The 19857-nt window shown below is 45.9% G+C and overlaps 1 protein-coding gene across 3 annotated transcripts in view; it reads right to left on the bottom strand.

Moving 5' to 3' along the window:
* Nucleotides 1-19857, bottom strand: part of LOC129840470 (interleukin-1 receptor accessory protein-like 1-B) — a 297926-nt gene that overhangs the window by 174570 nt on the left and 103499 nt on the right. For all 3 annotated transcript variants that reach the window (XM_055908376.1, XM_055908375.1, XM_055908377.1), the window contains exon 3: nt 11456-11735. In XM_055908376.1, the coding sequence (XP_055764351.1) occupies nt 11456-11735 (280 nt within the window). The remainder of the gene's footprint in view (nt 1-11455; nt 11736-19857) is intronic.

The following is a 19857-nucleotide window of genomic DNA, read 5'->3' as shown; positions in this document are numbered from 1 at the left end:
TTTCCATTTGAGAAATTAGTAACATGTGACCTTTCAAAAGAATTGTCCTGGGTAGCCGTGCGAGGACACACGATTGTGACAGGTGAGGATGTGGCATCACCCAGTAGCCGACCGGTAACGCCACCCATCTCCTCAGCCAATCCCAGCCTCAGATTTCCTCCCGCATGCAGCCTCTGGGATTCAGGCTTCGGGCTTAATCAAATGGAACTGAGGCAAGAGCACAGGACAAATCTCCAATCAGTAAAAGCGTGAAGAGTGTCTAACAGATTGATGCAGACCTTAACACATGCATCCGCTGGATTAAATCCTATTCCAATCACATAGAGGGTGCATCCCAAATGGTACCCTGTTACCTATGTGGTGTACTACTTTTGACCAGGGACCGTGCACTATATAGGGAATAGAGTGTTATTTGGGAAGCACCCTGGGAGAGGCCTTGGGAAGCCTCACAAAAAGCACACAAGTGGCTGGTTGAAGTATTAGGACGTATATTTGTGTAATAGCTCACCGTCAACACATCGTTACTGTCGAGTGGCAGATATTAAACAGAGGGCAAAACCTCAATATTACACAGTAATCGTTCTGTAAAATGGTCACACAATATATGCAGTGCCACAGTTGAAAGGATCACTTTGTGGTACCATGAATGTTTTTCAGACACAGTGGAATTTCGTTTTTACTTCCTAGACAAAACCTTTACACCTGTGTCATTCCAAAAAACTATAGTTCACTGCTTCCTCAAGATAAAATAAATGACTCTAATTTGCCTAACAATGTACTTCATCATCCATTTTAATGGACCATGTATTCTCTGATGAGTTTAAATAGTAGGAAGACTCCATAATTCATAGCGAATTAATTTATAAAACATTTCTCACATCACACTCAAGGCCATAACATGAGGTGTCCCCTGTCTAGTAGGAGCAAGGTAATACATTGAAATTGGGAATGTGTGTGCATTTGTGTGTGTGTGTACGTATGTTTTCCTCACCAAAGGGCAGAGAGAGGAGGCTACCATTTGTTACTAGAAAGCATTACCACCAAGAGGTAATTCTGTCTCCAGACACTCACTCACCTCCCAGCCTCACACAGACAACAGCCAGCTGCCTGCCAGGTAGACATAACACAAACACAGTCTAGAATACATCATACACTCCACCTCACCTCCCCCTCCAGCCCCCCCTCCCTCCTTAGTCTCTGGCTCTGATTGGCTGTGACGGCGGGGCTGGATCAATGGGATAGGGCTTGACTGGTGGCTGAGTGACGGAGTGTCTCTGGACGTCCCATTTGACTGAGAGATCACCAGCTGGGCCCTGCAGTGGAATACTAATCCAGTCTCTCCTTCCTCTGGTGACAGCCAAGGCATGGTAGGACAGGACATGCCTAGACACCATTAATAACACGAAGGCCCTGAATGCATGTGAACAGCCAACTGCTTACTGCGGATTCCCCCTGAACTATTCCCTCATGTGGCTCTGTGACATTTCTCTGTTTGCTCACATTAGCATACCAAATCAAATCAAATCAAATGTTATTAGTCACATGCGCCAAATACAACAGGTGTAGACCTTACAGTGAAATGCTTACTTACCAACAGTGCAGTTTAAAAAAATACGGATAAGAATAAGAGATAAAAGTAACAAGTAATTAAAGAGCAGCAGTAAAAAATAGCAATATATACAAGGGGGTGCCGGTACAAAGTCAATGTGCGGGGGCACAGGTTAGTTGAGGTAGTATGTACATGTAGGTAGAGCTAATTAAAGTGACTATGCATAGATAACAATAGAGAGTGGCAGTGGTGTGGAGAGGGGAGGGGGGAGGTGGGGGCCAATACAAATAGTCTGGGTAGCCATTTGACTAGATGTTCAGGAGTCTTATGGCTTGGGGATAGAAGCTGTTTAGAAGCCTCTTGGACATAGACTTGGCACTCCGGTACCCCTTGCCGTGTGGTAGCAGAGAGAACAGTCTATGACTAAGGTGGCTGGAGTCTTTGACAATTTTTAGGGCCTTCCTCGACACTTGACACCGCCTAGTATAGAGGTCCTGGATGGCATGAAGCTTGGCCCCAGTGATGTACTGGGACGTTCGCACTACCCTCTGTAGTGCCTTGCGGTCGGAGGCCGAGCAGTAGCCATACCAGGCAGTGATGCAACCAGTCAGGATGCTCTCGATGGTGCAGCTGTAGAACCTTTGAGGATCTGAGGAACAATGCCAAATCTTTTCAGTCTCCTGAGGGGGAATAAGTTTTGTCGTGCCCGCTTCACGACTGTCATGGTGTGCTCGGACCATGTTAGTTTGTTGGTGATGTGGACACCAAGGAACTTGAGGCTCTCAACCTGCTCCACTGCAGCCCTGTCAATGAGAATGGGGGGCGTGCTTGGTCCTCTTTTTCCTGTAGTCCACAATCATCTCCTTAGTCTTGATCACGTTGAGGGAGAGGTTATCGTCCTGGCACCACACGACCAGGTCTGACCTCCTCCCTATAGGCTGTCTCGTTGTTGTCGGTGATCAGGCTGTTATGTCATCGGCAAATTTAATGATGGTGTTGGAGTCGTGCCTGGCTGTGCAGTCATGAGTGAACAGGGAGTACAGAAGGGGGCTGAGCACGCACCTGTGAGGGGCCCCCATGTTTAGGATCAGCATGGCGGAAGTGTTGTTACCTACCCTTATCAACTGGGGGCGGCCCGTCAGGAAGTCTAGGATCCAGTTGCAGAGGGAGATGTTTAGTCCCAGGGTCCTTAGCTTATTGATGAGCTTTGACGGCACTATGGTGTTGAACGATGAGCTGTAGTCAATGAATAGCATTCTCACATAGGTGTTCCTTTTGTCCAGGTGGAAAGGGCACTGTGGAGTGCAATAGAGACTGCATCATCTGTGGATCTGTTGGGGCGGTATGCAAATTGGAGTGGGTCTAGGGTTTCTGGGATGATGGTGTTGATGTGAGCCATGCCCAGCCTGTTAAAGCACTTCATGGCTACAGACGTGAGTGCTACAGGTCAGTAGTCATTTAGGCAGGTTACCATAGTGTTCTTGGACACAGGCATTATGATGGTCTGCTTAAAACATGTTGGTTTTACAGACTCGGACAGGGAGAGGTTGAAAAGTGAAGACACTTGCTAGTTGGTCAGCGCATGCTCGCAGTACATGTCCTGGTAATGCGTCTGGCCCTGCGGCCTTGTGAATGTTGACCTGTATAAAGGTCATACTCACATTGGCTTCGGAGAGCGTGATCACACAGTCTCCGGTACAGCTGGTGCTCATGCATGTTTCAGTGTTATTTGCATTGAAGCGAGCATAGAAGTAGTTTAGCTCGCCTGCTAGGCTCGTGTCACTGGGCAGCTCTCGGCTGTGTTTCCCTTTGTAGTCTGTATTGGTTTACCACATCCGACAAGCGTCAGAGCCGGAGTCTATCTTAGTCCTGTATTGACGCTTTGCCTGTTTGATGGTTCGTCGGAGGGCATAACGGGATTTCTTTTAAGCTTCCAGGTTAGAGTCCCACTCTTTGAAAGCGGCAGCTCTAGCCTTTATCTCAGTGCGGATACTGCCTGCAATTCATGGCTTCTGGTTGGGGTATGTACGTACGGTCACTGTGGGGACGACGTCATCGATGCACTTATTGATGAAGCCAATGATAGATGTGATGTATTCCTCAATGCCATTGGAGTAATCCCAGAACATGTCTCCTGCTCCCCCCTGGGTAACGTGGCTCCTGGTCCTCTCTGGTTAACGTATCTCGTTGTCTATCCTGGTTAACCTGTCTCCTGATCCTCGCTCGTTAACGTGTCTCCTGATCCTCACTGGTTAACGTGTCTCCTGGTCCTCCCTAGTTAACGTATCTCCTTGTCCACCCAGGTTAACCTGTCTCCTGGTCCTCCCTAGTTAACGTATCTCCTGGTCCTCCCTAGTTAACCTGTCTCCTGATCCTCGCTGGTTAACGTATCTCCTTGTCCACCCTGGTTAACCTGTCTCCTGATCCTCACTGGTTAACGTGTCTCCTGATCCTCGCTGGTTAACGTGTCTCTTTGTCCCCCCTGGTTAACCTGTCTCCTGGTCCTCACTGGCTAACTTGTCTCCTGATCCTCACTGGTTAACGTGTCTCCTGGTCCTCCCTGGTTAACGTGTCTCCTGATCCTCCCTGGTTGACGTGTCTCCTGATCCTCACTGGTTAACGTGTCTCCTGATCCTCGCTGGTTAACGTGTCTCTTTGTCCCCCCTGGTTAACCTGTCTCCTGGTCCTCACTGGCTAACTTGTCTCCTGATCCTCCCTGGTTAACCTGTCTCCTGGTCCTCCCTAGTTAACGTATCTCCTTGTCCACCCTGGTTAACCTGTCTCCTGATCCTCGCTGGTTAACGTATCTCCTTGTCCACCCTGGTTAACCTGTCTCCTGATCATCACTGGTTAACCTGTCTCCTGGTCCTCCCTAGTTAACGTATCTCCTTGTCCACCCTGGTTAACCTGTCTCCTGATCCTCGCTGGTTAACGTGTCTCTTTGTCCCCCCTGGTTAACCTGTCTCCTGGTCCTCACTGGCTAACTTGTCTCCTGATCCTCCCTGGTTAACGTGTCTCCTGGTCCTCCCTGGTTAACGTGTCTCCTGATCCTCCCTGGTTGATGTGTCTCCTGATCCTCACTGGTTAACGTGTCTTCTGGTCCTCCCTGGTTAACGTGTCTCCTGATCCTCACTGGTTAACGTGTCTCCTGGTCCTCCCTGGTTAACGTGTCTCCTGATCCTCCCTGGTTGATGTGTCTCCTGATCCTCACTGGTTAACGTGTCTTCGGGTCCTCCCTGGTTAACATGTCTCCTTGTCCTCCCTGGTTAACCTGTCTCCTGATCCTCCTTGGTTAACGTGTCTCCTGGTCCTCCCTGGTTAACGTGTCTCCTGGTCCTCCCTGGTTAACGTGTCTCCTGATCCTCACTGGTTAACGTGTCTCCTGGTCCTCCCTGGTTAACCTGTCTCCTGATCCTCGCTGGTTAACGTATCTCCTTGTCCACCCTGGTTAACCTGTCTCCTGATCCTCACTGGTTAACGTGTCTCCTGGTCCTCCCTGGTTAATGTGTCTCCTGGTCCTCCCCGGTTAACGTGTCTCCTGGTCCTCCCTTGTTAATGTGTCTCCTGGTCCTCCCTGATTAACGTGTCTCCTGGTCCTCCCTTGTTAATGTGTCTCCTGGTCCTCCCTGATTAACGTGTCTCCTGGTCCTCCCTTGTTAATGTGTCTCCTGGTCCTCCCTGATTAACGTGTCTCCTGGTCCTCCATGGTTAACGTGTCTCCTGATCCTCACTGGTTAACGTGTCTCCTGGTCCTCCCTGGTTAACGTGTCTCCTGGTCCTCCCTTGTTAATGTGTCTCCTGGTCCTCCCTGATTAACGTGTCTCCTGGTCCTCCCTGGTTAATGCGTCTTCTGGTCCTCCATGGTTAACGTATCTCCTGGTCCTCCCTGGTTAACGTCTCTCCTGGTCCTCCCTGGTTAACGTGTCTCCTGGTCCTCCCTGGTTAATGCGTCTTCTGGTCCTCCATGGTTAACGTGTCTCCTGGTCCTCCCTTGTTAACGTCTCTCCTGGTCCTCCCTGGTTAACGTGTCTCCTGGTCCTCCCTGGTTAACGTGTCTCCCTCCTGGTCCTCCCTGGTTAACGTGTGCTGCCTGCCTGGCTGCATGGTCTTTTTTCCTCTATCATATGGCTGAATTAGAGCTGATTTCAAACACAGATTGAAGACACATTTACGTCCCTGTCAGCTGTAGGCTCTGAGCACAGCACAGGCAGGCTGGCGGGCCCGGTTTACTTTTACATTGGTGCCCTCTGACTTCTCTTAGTGCAGCCGAGCATATGCATCATGGGCTGGAGCTCAGAGCAACACACACACATAGAGCAACACACACACACGTATACACACACACATACACACACGTGCGCACGCACGCACGCACACACGCACACACACACATACACACACACACACACACTCAAGGCATACCTGGAATACACAGTTTAACATCATATAGAGCAGCATCACAGTGGAAGAGAGGGAATATATACTATTAGAGAGATCTGGAGGAGAGAGACGGAGAGAGATGGAGATAGAGACTGCGGGGGAGAGAGGTGAGGGTTGAAGGGTTGTGGGGACACTGGGGGGGAGAGAGATAAGGGTTGAAAGGCTGTGGGGACACTGAGGGGGAGAGAGATAAGGGTTGAAAGGTTGTGGGGACACTGAGGGGGAGAGAGATAAGGGTTGAAAGGCTGTGGGGACACTGAGGGGGAGAGAGATAAGGGTTGAAAGGATGTGGGGACACTGAGGGGGAGAGAGATAAGGTTTGAAAGGTTGTGGGGACACTGAGGGGGAGAGAGATAAGGGTTGAAAGGCTGTGGAGACACTGAGGGGGAGAGAGATAAGGTTTGAAAGGTTGTGGGGACACTGAGGGGGAGAGAGATAAGGGTTGAAAGGCTGTGGGGACACTGAGGGGGAGAGAGATAAGGGTTGAAAGGTTGTGGGGACACTGAGGGGGAGAGATATAAGGTTTGAAAGGCTGTGGAGACACTGAGGGGGAGAAAGATAAGGGTTGAAAGGTTGTGGGGACACTGAGGGGGAGAGAGATACGGTTTGAAAGGTTGTGGGGACACTGAGGGGGAGAGAGATAAGGGTTGAAAGGCTGTGGGGACACTGAGGGGGAGAGAGATAAGGGTTGAAAGGTTGTGGGGACACTGAGGGGAGAAAGATAAGGGTTGAAAGGTTGTGGGGACACTGAGGGGGAGAGAGATAAGGGTTGAAAGGCTGTGGAGACACTGAGGGGAGAAAGAGATACGGGTTGAAAGGCTGTGGAGACACTGAGGGGAGAAAGAGATAAGGGTTGAAGGGTTGTGGGGACACTGAGGGGGAGAAAGATAAGGGTTGAAAGGCTGTGGAGACACTGAGGGGAGAAAGATAAGGGTTGAAAGGCTGTGGAGACACTGAGGGGAGAAAGAGATAAGGGTTGAAGGGTTGTGGGGACACTGAGGGGGAGAAAGATAAGGGTTGAAAGGCTGTGGAGACACTGAGGGGAGAAAGATAAGGGTTGAAAGGTTGTGGGGTCATTGGGTCGCTACATGTGTGTTCTGAAGGACTAAAACAACATGCATATATCTGCCTCATTATTAGTGTTCATCATACACTCTCCACTGACATCTGGTGAAAAGGCTAGATGTACGCTGTACATACATGACTGACAGGCTTCATCCACTTGACATAACAATACATACAGCGTTTCTAATCATCAAAGTAACAGCGTTTGCCCTGAAATGAAAAGATGAAAATAAAAATGTAGGTGAAAAAAACCAGCCAGAGTGTAAGAGAGAAATGAAAGGCTGTAGCAACACAGATCAAAGTGTGATGGAGACTTTTCGAAGTCAGACATTCTGCTGGCGTGGTTTATAAGATACAGCAATGACTCCTTCCATCCATGCTCTGCTCAAAGACCCTGATCCTAATCTCTTTCTCCCTACAACCACAACGTTCCTCTTTTGTCTCCCTCACTGTGCCCACTGCCTAATCTAAATTCAATATGTTAACATGTGCGAGTGCCTTGGTATATAGGGAAATGCAAAGCTGAGTCCAAAGGAGCGCATGCTGGGATTCTGCTGCAGTGCTGTGATGATTGGGCCCGAAAAGAGGGGAGGAACTAGAAGTCTATATATCTCCATAATGACAGTGCACCCTATTGTTGGGATCTGTGCATTCCATTCCATATTTTACTATGTGTGTCAACACAGCAACAATATCTACCACGATATTGTACAGCAGGGGGTAACTTAAAGAGAAATGATGAGGAGTTTAAAAGTGTGTATAATGTGACTGGGATTGGTGTCATTTGGGGACAGTGATATGTTGAATAGATAAACACTGAAAGGAACATCTCTCAGAATCAAAGGGTGATTTTAAGTCTAAGCCAAATCGCAGGTTGATTCTATATACAGCAGTTCTATACATTTAAGAACATTTCCATTGAAGTATTGAACCTGAAACAGAGGAAGTTGAGTAGAACATTGTATAGGTGTCACGTTCTGACCCTAGTTATTGTGTTAATCCTTTGTTTTTGGTCAGGACGTGAGCTGGGTGGACATTCTATGTGTTGTGTTTCTATGTTGGGTTTACTGTGTTGCCTGATATGGTTCTCAATTAGAGGCAGGTGTTTGACGTTTCCTCTGATTGAGAACCATATTTAAGGTAGGCTGTTCTCACTGTTTGTTTGTGGGTGATTGTCTTCCGTGTCTGTATGTATGTTCGTACCACACGGGACTGTAGCGTTGGTTTGTAGTCTGTACCTGTTCGTGCGTTCTTCGTGTATTTGTAAGTTCTCATGTTTTAGGTCAGTCTACGTCGTTTATTTGTTTTGTAGTTTGTTAAAGAGTTGTCGTGTTTCGTCGTTCTGTTAATAAATATTCATTATGTCTTCACAACCCGCTGCATTTTGGTCTGATCCCTAGAGAAACCGTTACAATAGGCCACTACAGACATTGGATTTCTTTCTCTTTAAGGTACAGTAGGTTTTCCCAGCTCTAACTGGCCGGCACTTTGCTCTCCACTAAAAACGACCTACAATGAAGCGAACTAATGAGCCATTCAATAAAAGACGCCCTTAACCTAAGAGGTTAATAAGTTATTACTATATAATTATTAATACACAATACTGTAACACGATTTCTCTTTTCACTACCACAGGCTGCACAGCCAGACAGCAGCAATGCCACATCACAAGGAAGTGAACGTTTATTGACTTGGAAAGCAATCCAGTGAAATGTTCTCTTTAGGGATAGCTACAGAGAAAAAGAAAACGCTTGTTCACAATTGCAAACCTTCCTTTTCGGTTTTCTCTTCATTGTATAAATAAAATGGCAAACTTCCGACAGATACAAAAATGGCAGAGATATTCCAATGTTAATGTCTAGTGTTAATAATATGTTTCAGAAGTCAATCTGTTGATCAGAAAAGCATGGAGCGTTGCAGTATGTTAGCATGTAGAGTACTTGGTAACAGATGTGGACTAAATGAATCCTCCAGATTAATTAAGATAACATGTTTCCTTATGTCCAACATATGGAAGGGAACAAAATCCGCCTCATCACAGGTAGGGCAATGTGAAGATACGTCTCACAGAAACACACATGCCGTGTTTGAGAGCCAAGGATTTCTACCTGGGAAACATAATGTCGCTGTCGGTTGCATCTTTTGAAACCAGTAACTCCCCTCAATGTCCTCTGGATCAAATGAAGATCCTACATCTGTAGAGCTGTGATATGCAATTTAGTGCTATTAAATAAATGTGATATTTGATGGTTTTTTAAGTGCAGTGTGGGAATCGGCTATCTTCCTCCCAACATGGCTGGGTTTCAGTACCTATCCTAGCCCTGGTCGTTTACATAGCAGTTGTGGTAAAACAGTGAGGGAGTGGAGTAAGGACAGTCATGACTCTCGGACCAAGAAAATGTATTTTAGTTAACGGGAAAATATTTCCAGAAAAGTTTCTGTTTTGGAGAGAAGAGGTTTTAATCAGACAGCAACGATAAGGTATGTGCACTCTCCAGACAATCAATAACATAAATTCTTCAATTGAACAATTCAATTAAACCACATTGATGGAATTAAAAGCAGTGGGAGTGCATCCAGAAGCATCCTGTCAAAACCCTCGAGAAAAAGCTCTTTCCTCTTCCGACGATTCCTACGGAGCTGGAGATTGGTAAAGGTTGACGGCACGCAGTGTCAAAGAACATAACAATGGGATTATTTCTTATGATTATAGCAGAGTAAGTGTTGCCCCCAATTGGTGTAAACAGTTGTGACTAGCTACAAAGCAACACACTCATCCAAATCAAATCTCCTGGCTCGACTATTTCGGCCTGATTACACAATAACCCCACGGTGAGTGATCATGTTCCTCCTCAGGCATCGGCTACACAGCCTAGCGCAGCACTGAAAAGAATAGAGAATCATGGTAGAGGGGGGATTGGAGCTGCTCGCTAACTGCCTGCCTGTGTTCCCTCTCTGAGCCATGCTCCCTGGCTAACTGCCTGCCTGTGTTCCCTCTCTGAGCCATGCTCCCTGGCTAACTGCCTGCCTGTGTTCCCTCTCTGAGCCATGCTCCCTGGCTAACTGCCTGTCTGTGTTCCCTCTCTGAGCCATGCTCCCTGGCTAACTGCCTGCCTGTGTTCCCTCTCTGAGCCATGCTCCCTGGCTAACTGCCTGCCTGTGTTCCCTCTCTGAGCCATGCTCCCTGGCTGCGCTGCAAAGGGGAGGTTAGCTAGGGGAATGCAAGTGTTACCACTGCTGAATGACAGGGCAAATTCTTTCAGCTGAATTGAGGCTAAGAAGGAGAGAGGTCACACTGACTGTGCTAGTGGTGTATGTGTGTGTGTGTGTGTGGCAGGCAGAACCAGGGCAAACACAGCATTGGGAGGTTTTTATAGACCTCAAAGCCTTTATTAAAGGAACAGCTCAATCAAAGCACAGAAACAACTTGATTTTCATGAGCTTCCACAATCTTTCCAAAGTTGTGGGGAAACCATTCATCAGGTTTAACAGTGTTTGGAAAAAGAAGTGGCTCTGAAAGAATATGTTGGATAGACGATGGTTCCTCTTCCAGTTGAGCCAAGCAGCCTTTCTGAGCTGAAAATGCAGGTTGTTATGGTCTTCTAAGTCAAGACACCTGCTCTGACCTTCCCACTCACCCGGGTACCAACAACCTTCACAGGAGATGAAACCCTCTCTTCTATCAATATGACCTAGGAAGACAGAAACTTTACAACATTATGGAACTCATAAATGATAATGTTGTCCTCCGACGGGTGTCTTTATTCGACAAGGGGAGGAGGTACATTATCTCTTCTTTTCTGTCTCTCTACACCTCTCTTGTTTCCTCCACCACCATTTCTCGGCTGTGAATAACTGTCCATCTTCATACCTTTCCTCCCTCGCTCCAGACTCCATAGATGGTGCGTTAAAGAACAGGAGTTGAGAAGCCTAAGAGTTATGGGTCTGCCAATGACACTTAATACCTTATTGTCCCCCGGAGAAATACAAACAAAAAAAACTTAAGCATGTTAAGTGAGGGAGGGCCTCTAACAGTGTGGACCCAGGTCCAACTCTCTTCTGGCTGGGGATTAGAGAAATCATTAGTAATCTGCAGGGGAGGACTTTAAAGCAGCTTGATTTATGTGCATAGGTTGCAGAAACTCCTCTCCCCCACTCTTTTACCACAACTGCTATGTAAACAACCAGGAATAGGATACGTACAGAAACCCGGCCATTTTGGAAGGAAGATAACCAATTTCCACAAGGCACTTAAACAACTATCAGATAAGATAGCAGTTATATTTAATAGCACTGAATTGCTCTAGGTTGACTAGATATAACAGAACACCTGACCTCAATACACAAGAACATAACAGAACAACTGACCTCAATACACAGGAACATAACAGAACAACTGACCTCAATACACAGGAATAGTGTCCAACGTCTTGGAGCTCGGTGGGTCTAAACCAGATAGCGTCCTCCTCCTTGTTCATTCTGATGCCGTCGAAAGAGATAGGCTCCTCAAAGTCTCCGTGTCCTGTACTTTTATACCACATAAGGCTTAGTCCCACACTCTGGGAGTGGGTGTAGTTCGCTCTGATGTATCCATAGAATAAAGCACATTTAATCCGCACCGGTTCCCCCAAAAGCACTTTGTATTTCAAGTAGTCCACTGACCAATCCGTGCAGTCGTCCACTGAAGAGAAAGGAGAGAGGGAAAGGTAGATTAATAGGACTGTCATAAGAGCGTCATAAAAGTATTATAATGACACGATATAAGCACATTTGTTTCCTAACACAGGAAAACAAGCTGAAATATGCTGATCATTGAAATGGTATTTGGCGCTGGGAAGTGGGATCAGAGTCAAATAAATTACTGGCCTTAGTTAAGTCTCTATGTGCATTGCCAGTATTGATTTGACCATCATGAATCAGGAAGTAATAATTGCCCTCACTACAATTGTTTACAGTAGCATTTTCATCTCAAAGTGGCAACACTTCCAACCAATCACCCCTCTCTAAGCTATTTCCACCACACAGGAACAGTAGAAAAGATGCAGACAGAAGGGAACACATATAAGAAGAGGATAGAGTAGTAGCTGTGGTTGCCGGGGCCTACAGCTGTCTGCTCACCCAGCCGTGCCAGAGCACTAGCACCAGCTGTGACCTAGTCAGAGCCGGGGCAGCGAGAGCCAATGGGAGGGCAGAGTCAGGAGTAAACACACGACCACGCGCACCCGGAACGAGGAGCCAGGAGCACAGACAGGGGTGTAAAGTCCAAAAACATGGATGGCATCGCCACCAGACCGTGGAGGCACTGTCTTCTGAGAAACTCACTACTAAAAAGTATTGCCTCTGTATTTAAGCGGTATGAAGCATTTTCTGCCATATTACCCTTATTGTATGATAATATCAGACTTCCCAATGCATAATTCATCCTCTCTCCAGACATGCACACATACTACATCCAGATGTATTAGTCTGTATTATAGACTCCTTAACATCAATCTAACATAATGATTACATACAGGCCCAGTTGTCAGAGCCATCCATTTCCATCCTAATGGACAACTCAGGACACTCATTCACATTAAACTGCAATAGAAAACAATAGAATATCTCAGCGTACACATTGAACTGCCTTCAGTGTCCTCTTTCAATACCACAAATGTCAATGTTCAGGGAAGAAATGAAAAATCCCTTCCTGATATTGGCTAGCTACAGGTAGAGGCTGGGGGTCACTGAAGGTTTATCACCATTATGATATCTCATATAGTAGTCACTGACCACCAGCCAATCATATCATATCATATCCCCATTAGGTACCTCATCAATTGGAAAATACCTGAATTGATTCGGTTGGTTTGCATATTTATTTTGGATCGGTGGGGTGTCTGTCTGTCACTCACACAGCTGCCTACCTCAAGGAGCACTGAGGGGATGAAACAAGAGTTCCAGGGGCCCCCAGCCATACACACACCAAAACACACACACTCACACACACACACACACACACATGCATGCACGTACACTGTGAAAATGCTGTAGAGATCAGAGTTCAGCATCTCAGCCAGTGGAGGCTCCTCAGAGGAGGAAGGGGAGGAATTTCCTTTAATTTCCTTTAAAATAGTGAAACATTTAAAAAGTTATCCTTTTTAGATAAAACTATACTAAATATATTTGCATGTCACCAAAGCATTGATTAGAACACACTGTTTTGCAATGAAGGTCTACAGTAGCCTCAACAGCACTCTGTAGGGTAGCACCATGGTGTAGCCGGAGGACAGCTAGCTTCTGTCCTCCTCTGGGTACATTGACTTCAACACAAAACCTAGGAGGCGCATGGTTCTCCCCCCCTTCCATAGACTTACACAGTAATTATGACAACTTCTGCAGGACGTCCTACAACCTATCAGAGCTCTCGCAGCATAAACTGACATGATGTCCACCCAATCAAATGATCAGGGAATGAATCTAGTACTGAAAGCATAAGCTACAACTAGCTAGCACTGCAGTGCATTTAAAGTGTGGTGAGTAGTTCACTCAAAGAGAGAAAAATACAATAGTTTAACAGTTAATAAATTCATTCCTTCCAAAATTAAGAACAAGCGAGAGAGCGCTAGCTATATTTCATAGTAAATATTTGTTTCACTTTCAATTACTTAGCTAGCATCGAATGCAGCAAGATAGTTTAGCATACTCAAACACCTGGCTCAAACAGAGAGGGATGCTATGTTGACGAGCTGACTATGGCTATCCAACACTGGAACTCTTACAAGTCAAGGTAAGCTTTTAGTTTAATTAATTTATTGCTGACAGGGACCACCTGTGTAACTGCTAAACTGCTTGCTGCTGACTGTACACTGTACTGCATGATTGTATCGTGGTTCTAGTAGCTAAACTCAGCAAAAAAAGAAACGTCATCTCACTGTCAACTGCATTTATTTTCAGCAAACTTAACATGTGTAAATATTTGTATGAACATAGCAAGATTCAACAACTGACACATAAACACATAAACTGTACAAGTTCCATAAACATGTGATTAACATAAATGTAATAATGTGTCCCTGAACAAAGGGGGGGGGGGGGGGTCAAAATCAAAAGTACCAGTCAGTATCTTCACTGGCCATGGCAGAACACTGACATTTCTGTCTTGTAGGAAATCACGCACAAAACGAGCAGTATGGCTGGTGGTATTGTCAGGCTGGAGGGTCATGTCAGGATGAGCCTGCAGGAAGGGTACCACATAAGGGAGGAGGAGGTCTTCCCTGTAACGTACAGCGTTGAGATTGCCTGCAATGACAACAAGCTCAGTCCGATGATGCTGTGACACACAGGCCCAGACCATGACGGACCCTCCACCTCCAAATCGATCCCGCTCCAGAGTACAGATCTCGGTGTAACGCTCATTCTTTCGACGATAAACGCAAATCCGACCATCACCCACGGTGAGACAAAACCGCGACTCGTCAGTGAAGAGCACTTTTTGCCAGTCTTGTCTGGTCCAGCGACAGTGGGTTTATGCCCCATTGTTGTCGGTGATGTCTGGTGAGGACCTGCCTTACAACAGGCCTACAAGCCCTCAGTCTAGCCTCTCTCAGCCTATTGTGGACAGTCTGAGTACTGATGGAGGGATTATGCGTTCCTGGTGTAACTCGGGCAGTTGTTGTTGCCATCCTGTACCTGTCCCGCAGGTGTGATATTAGGATGTACCGATCCTAATTGTTGTTACACGTGGTCTGCCACTGCGAGGACGATCAGCTGTCCGTCATGTCTCCCTGTAGCGCTGTCTTAGGCATCTCACAGTACGGACATTGCAATTTATTGCCCTGGCCACATCTGCAGTCCTCATGACTCCGTGCAGCATGCCTAAGGCACGTTCACGCAGATGAGCAGGGACCCTGGGCATCTTTCTTTTGGTGTTTTTCAGAGTCAGTAGAAAGGCCTCTTTAGTGTCCTAAGTTTTCATAACTGTGACCTTAATTGCCTACCGTCTGTAAACTGTTAGTGTCTTAACGACCGTTCCACAGGTGCGTGTTCATTAATTGTTTATGGTTCATTGAACAAGCATGGGAAACAGTGTTTTAACCCTTTACAATGAAGATCTGTGAAGTTATTTTGGATTTTTACGAATTATCTTTGAAAGACAGGGTCCTGAAAAAGGGATGTTTCTTTTTTTGCTGAGTTTATGTTGATTATGACGTGACAATGATATAGGCTGTGTGTAGCGGTTAGAGGTTATGACATGAAGGTTTGGCTTGGAAAAGTTGTTTCGCCTGGTCACAGACAGCTGATGTGGTGTGCACTGAAGCCCACAAGCGAAGGGAAAAGGGGAGAGGAGGAGAGTGCGTAGATAGTTGCGAGAATAAATTATAGACGCAGCAAACTATTTGTATGTGTCTGCTATGAAAGTGAACTGTGTTCGCGTGTGATCAGGGGTGTATGCTTTTGTTGTAAAAATGTTTCTTAAACGGAAGCAAACGGAACGAAACGGGGATAAACATACCTGCATGTGTCCAATAGAAACTCTTGTTTGCAGCTGGACTAATGATTACACCCTATATCAGCTAGATGCAGACAAGAGTGTGCAACTCGGTAATGAATGTGTCCCTGTCTGTCACCTTGATTACTAAAAATTATCTCAACCTGTGCACCTACTGTACGTTGTAAACTTTCATTCATATGCTAGTTTGTAGCAACCTCATGATGGGTACAGGGAACATTAGAGTATCACATAGTAGCCTAGTGGTTAAAAGTGTTGTGCCAGTAACTGAAAGGTCGCTGGATCCAATCCCGTGCCGTCTAGGTGAAATATCTGTCGATGTGCCCTTGAGCAAGGCACTTAACCCTAATTGCTCCTGTAAGTCGCTCTGGATAAGAGTCTGCTAAATTACTAAACATTTAAATGTAACCTAAACCTATCGATGTTACATCGAGCTGGGAAAAAGGAATATGAATGACAGTCATCCAACATGCTGTAATAGAAATAAGGCCACGCTCATGAAAAAATTATAATCCTCCCTCATCTTAAATACCACTGATCTCATCGCAGTTATCCCTCCATCTTGTGCAATCCATTCATCCCTTGCCTTAAATACCACTGATCTCATCTCAGTTATCCCTCCATCTTGTGCAATCCATTCCTCCGTCATTCACGCGCTCTCGTTTCAACCGTCTATATCTTCCCCCCATTAAAACAGCTGGCTAGCACAGCTGCTGAGCACTCAACAGGCTTGGCTAATTGTGTCTTCATTAATGTTTTATTTACAAGAAACAACTCTGCAGCTAATTAACGGGGGGGTTGTGGGTTGTCCTATAATTCATCCATGCCAGAGAGAGAGAGTGAGAGTGAGAGTGAGAGAGTGAGAGTGAAAGTGAGAAAGAGATTAAAAATAACTTGCATTTCATGAAAGCAGACACTGGATAAGCATCAATATGGCTTTTGAAAGGACCATAGATTTCACAGTGGAGTTCAACTGAAATCTACATCTCTATGTGTTAGTCTGTAGAGATGCTCTTCAAGTAGAGACCCAACCCCAAGCTACTTGAGACTGAAGAGCAGGTAGCTAGATGATAGTGATGTAACGGTACCAGACATTAACAGGAAGGCTGCAGTCTACAGGTCGGTCTGGGTATAGGGGGACCTTTCGCAGCATGACTTAGAAAAGTGCTACTTTCCTCCCCCTGTTGCCATGGGAACCCAGGGACTAACCTTGCTAATCAGCGACTGACTAATTAAGCGTCGTTTGAGCACTGTGGCAATCTGTAACTAAAACAAGAAATCACAAAGACGGTTTGGCATTAATTAAAAGCTAATTGCGAGAAGTCTTCTTTAGAGAACAATCTCTACCAGTCTTTCATGCACTCACAGAGTCAGTCACACAACAACTCATTTTGCATTTGGATCTTTTCATCCAATTAGAGGTTTAAATGATGAATAAACAGTCATTACTGAGTGTGAACTTATGAATAGTCTCAGAACTGCTATACTCCGTTTTGATTCCTGGCTATGTGTCCACTAATGGCTATGTGTCCTGGCTATGTGTCCTGGCTATGTGTCCACTAATGGCTATGTGTCCTGGCTATGTGTACACTAGAACACTGGAACATTGGACATCTAATGCCTTTTCTCCATCACTGCCTCTCTTTCTCTCCTATCAGCCCAGATTAAACACAGACCATTATGGCTACATTCACTCATTTTTACAGCTCGGCGTGTCTTCGCTCGTCTCTCCCTCCACGTAGATAAAAGTCTCCAAGAATGATGTCCTCTGTCAACTAGACTCCTGCAGTGTGAATGGATTCTCAGGTGCAGAATGGGAGCTGTCTCTAGTCCTACTGCTGTTTCCTCGTCTGAAAGGTGTTTGGGTGAAAAAGGAGAAGCACTTTGGTTGTCAACTTCTGATTTATCAAAATAACATGGCACATTTACATGCACTGTATACAGCATTATGAGTGGCAAAAGTCAAATAAAACAGCTTTGTATTTTAGAGGAAAGTTATCGACTCCAAATGATCCGGTTTGACTTCGTCTGAAAATATCACATTTCCAAGTCTGTATTAATATGGACAGAAGGTAGTCAAGTTCTCAATCGGTTCAAAAAATACAAAATAGTAAAAACATCCAATAGATTTTTCAGTTGAATACCGCCATATTGAAAATGTCAACAGTTTAATTGAGTATCTACAGCAGAGAGGATGAGAGAGATTGGAAATATATTTTCCCTCTTCAAAGTGTATCCATTCAATCAAACTATTTTCATGGAAATATTCAACATAGACAGTAGTAGCTGAGTGAGGAGAATGCTCTCTCTCTCTCTCCCTCTCCCTCTCCCTCTCCCTCTCCCTCTCCCTCTCCCTCTCCCTCTCCCTCTTACTCTCTCTGTCTCGACTACCTCGAATCAGCCGTTTCAGACATGATGGGAGGAGAGCAGGGTTATTGTTCATTTCAGTTAGTGAAGAGAAATTATGGGTAATCTGTTGGCAGAAAAAAAACACAGTGCTCAGCTTGATTGAACTCAATTAACATGTCCCTGCTTACAACAGCTTCTACAGAGCCTGGAACACGAGCGGTGAGGGAGCAGGCCCGTTAACTACTAAACGATAACTACACTGACTGACTGGCTGGCTGGCTGAATTGCTGACTGACTGACTGACTGGTTGGCTGGCTGGCTGGCTGAATGACTGACTGACTGAATGGCTGGCTGGCTGGCTGGCTGACTGGCTGGCTGGTTCGAATCCAGGCTGTATCACAATAAACCGTGATTGGGAGTCCCATAAGGCGGCCCACAATTGGCCCAGCATCGTCTGGGTTTGGCCGGTGTAGACCGTCATTGTAAATAAAAATGTGTTCTTAACTGACTTGCCTAGTACAACAACATTTTTTTTTTACTGGAAGCAGAATATACTCTGAGTCAAAGTACCAGGTCAAATACAGAGTAGCAGGGCCAGGTGACACATGGTCCTGACAGTAAACATGGATAGTATAGACCTGTAGACACATAGACATGTAGACACGGTTGACCGTTTAAATGGGCTTCTTGCCTCAGCCTCAGACTATAAACACTTAATGTTATGTCATTTTCCTCACAGCCAGACATATTTTATGGTCACCGCAGGCTGCCCATGTGCTCCATATGTGTTCTACTGCTCGTCAAAACAAGCTAACAGGTCTGTGGGAGGTACAGTCATCGTCTGTAACATGGGTCGAACCTTCACTTAAGGATGTCCTCTACCTCTGCAGTGTGTGGAAGCCATAGAAATAGGATAACTAGAGTGGGCATCCCCATTCAAGTCCATGTAATTCTACATCTATAGTGGAAGCTTGTAGGGTCACCATGTTTAGACCGATACACTGGGCACAGCACAACAATAACTTGTCTATAACAATTTCTGTATCACTATAGTAGTGGATACATTTTACATCTGTTCACAGGAAACCTCCATTCAATCACAAAGCTAGACGTGAAGGGAGGCCCAGACAGACACAGACTACACTATTGGAACAGAAGCAACAGCCAGTCTCTGAGGTTGTCAATTCATATGCAGCCATTTCCCAACGATAAAAGCGTGACGTTTAGAGAGTGAGATGCTAAACAATAATGACACAGGCAATAACATAACATATTCATCCCTTTCTAACTAGAATAAGTCACTTACTGCATACTTACATTTACATCATGTGTTCTCTCAATGGCGCTCTACTTCATACAGACGCACACGCACACGCGCACACACATACATACACACACACACACACACACTCCCACCACGCACGCACGCACGCACGCACACACACACACACACACACACACACACACACACACACACACACACACACACACAAACACCACTCACACACACACACGCCGGTAATCCTTTTCCCATGGAGTGATGTGATCATGGCTGGCCACGGCCCAGGAAGAGGGAACTGACTCTGCTTCCCAGTCAGTTTCCTAGGTGGAGGAGAGGCCCTCACTAATCCTGACCACTAATCCACCTTGTGGAAACGCTGCTGCAGCAGAGTGCCTCTCAATGAAGAGGGAAAGGAGTGTGATGTGTGGAGAAGGTAACCTTTCTACCAGGCCTGCAGGAGATGACCTGGCTGATCGAAGCTCCTCTGGCGGTCCAAAAGCAATGAATACGTCCCAAATGGTAGTAGTGCTAAATGGAGTGCACTAGCAGGGAATAGGGTTCCATTTGGGACACAAGCAGTGTTTCCTCATGAACATGTTCCAGAGTCATGAACCAAACCAATCATCCGTGGCCATCTGCACTACACACATCTGGCGCTTTCAAGGGCCACTAGGAATACAC

The sequence above is a fragment of the Salvelinus fontinalis genome, chromosome 41, assembly GCF_029448725.1.
Source record: "Salvelinus fontinalis isolate EN_2023a chromosome 41, ASM2944872v1, whole genome shotgun sequence".
Classification (NCBI taxonomy): Eukaryota; Metazoa; Chordata; class Actinopteri; order Salmoniformes; family Salmonidae; genus Salvelinus; species Salvelinus fontinalis.
This window is presented reverse-complemented; position numbering and strand designations above follow the sequence as displayed.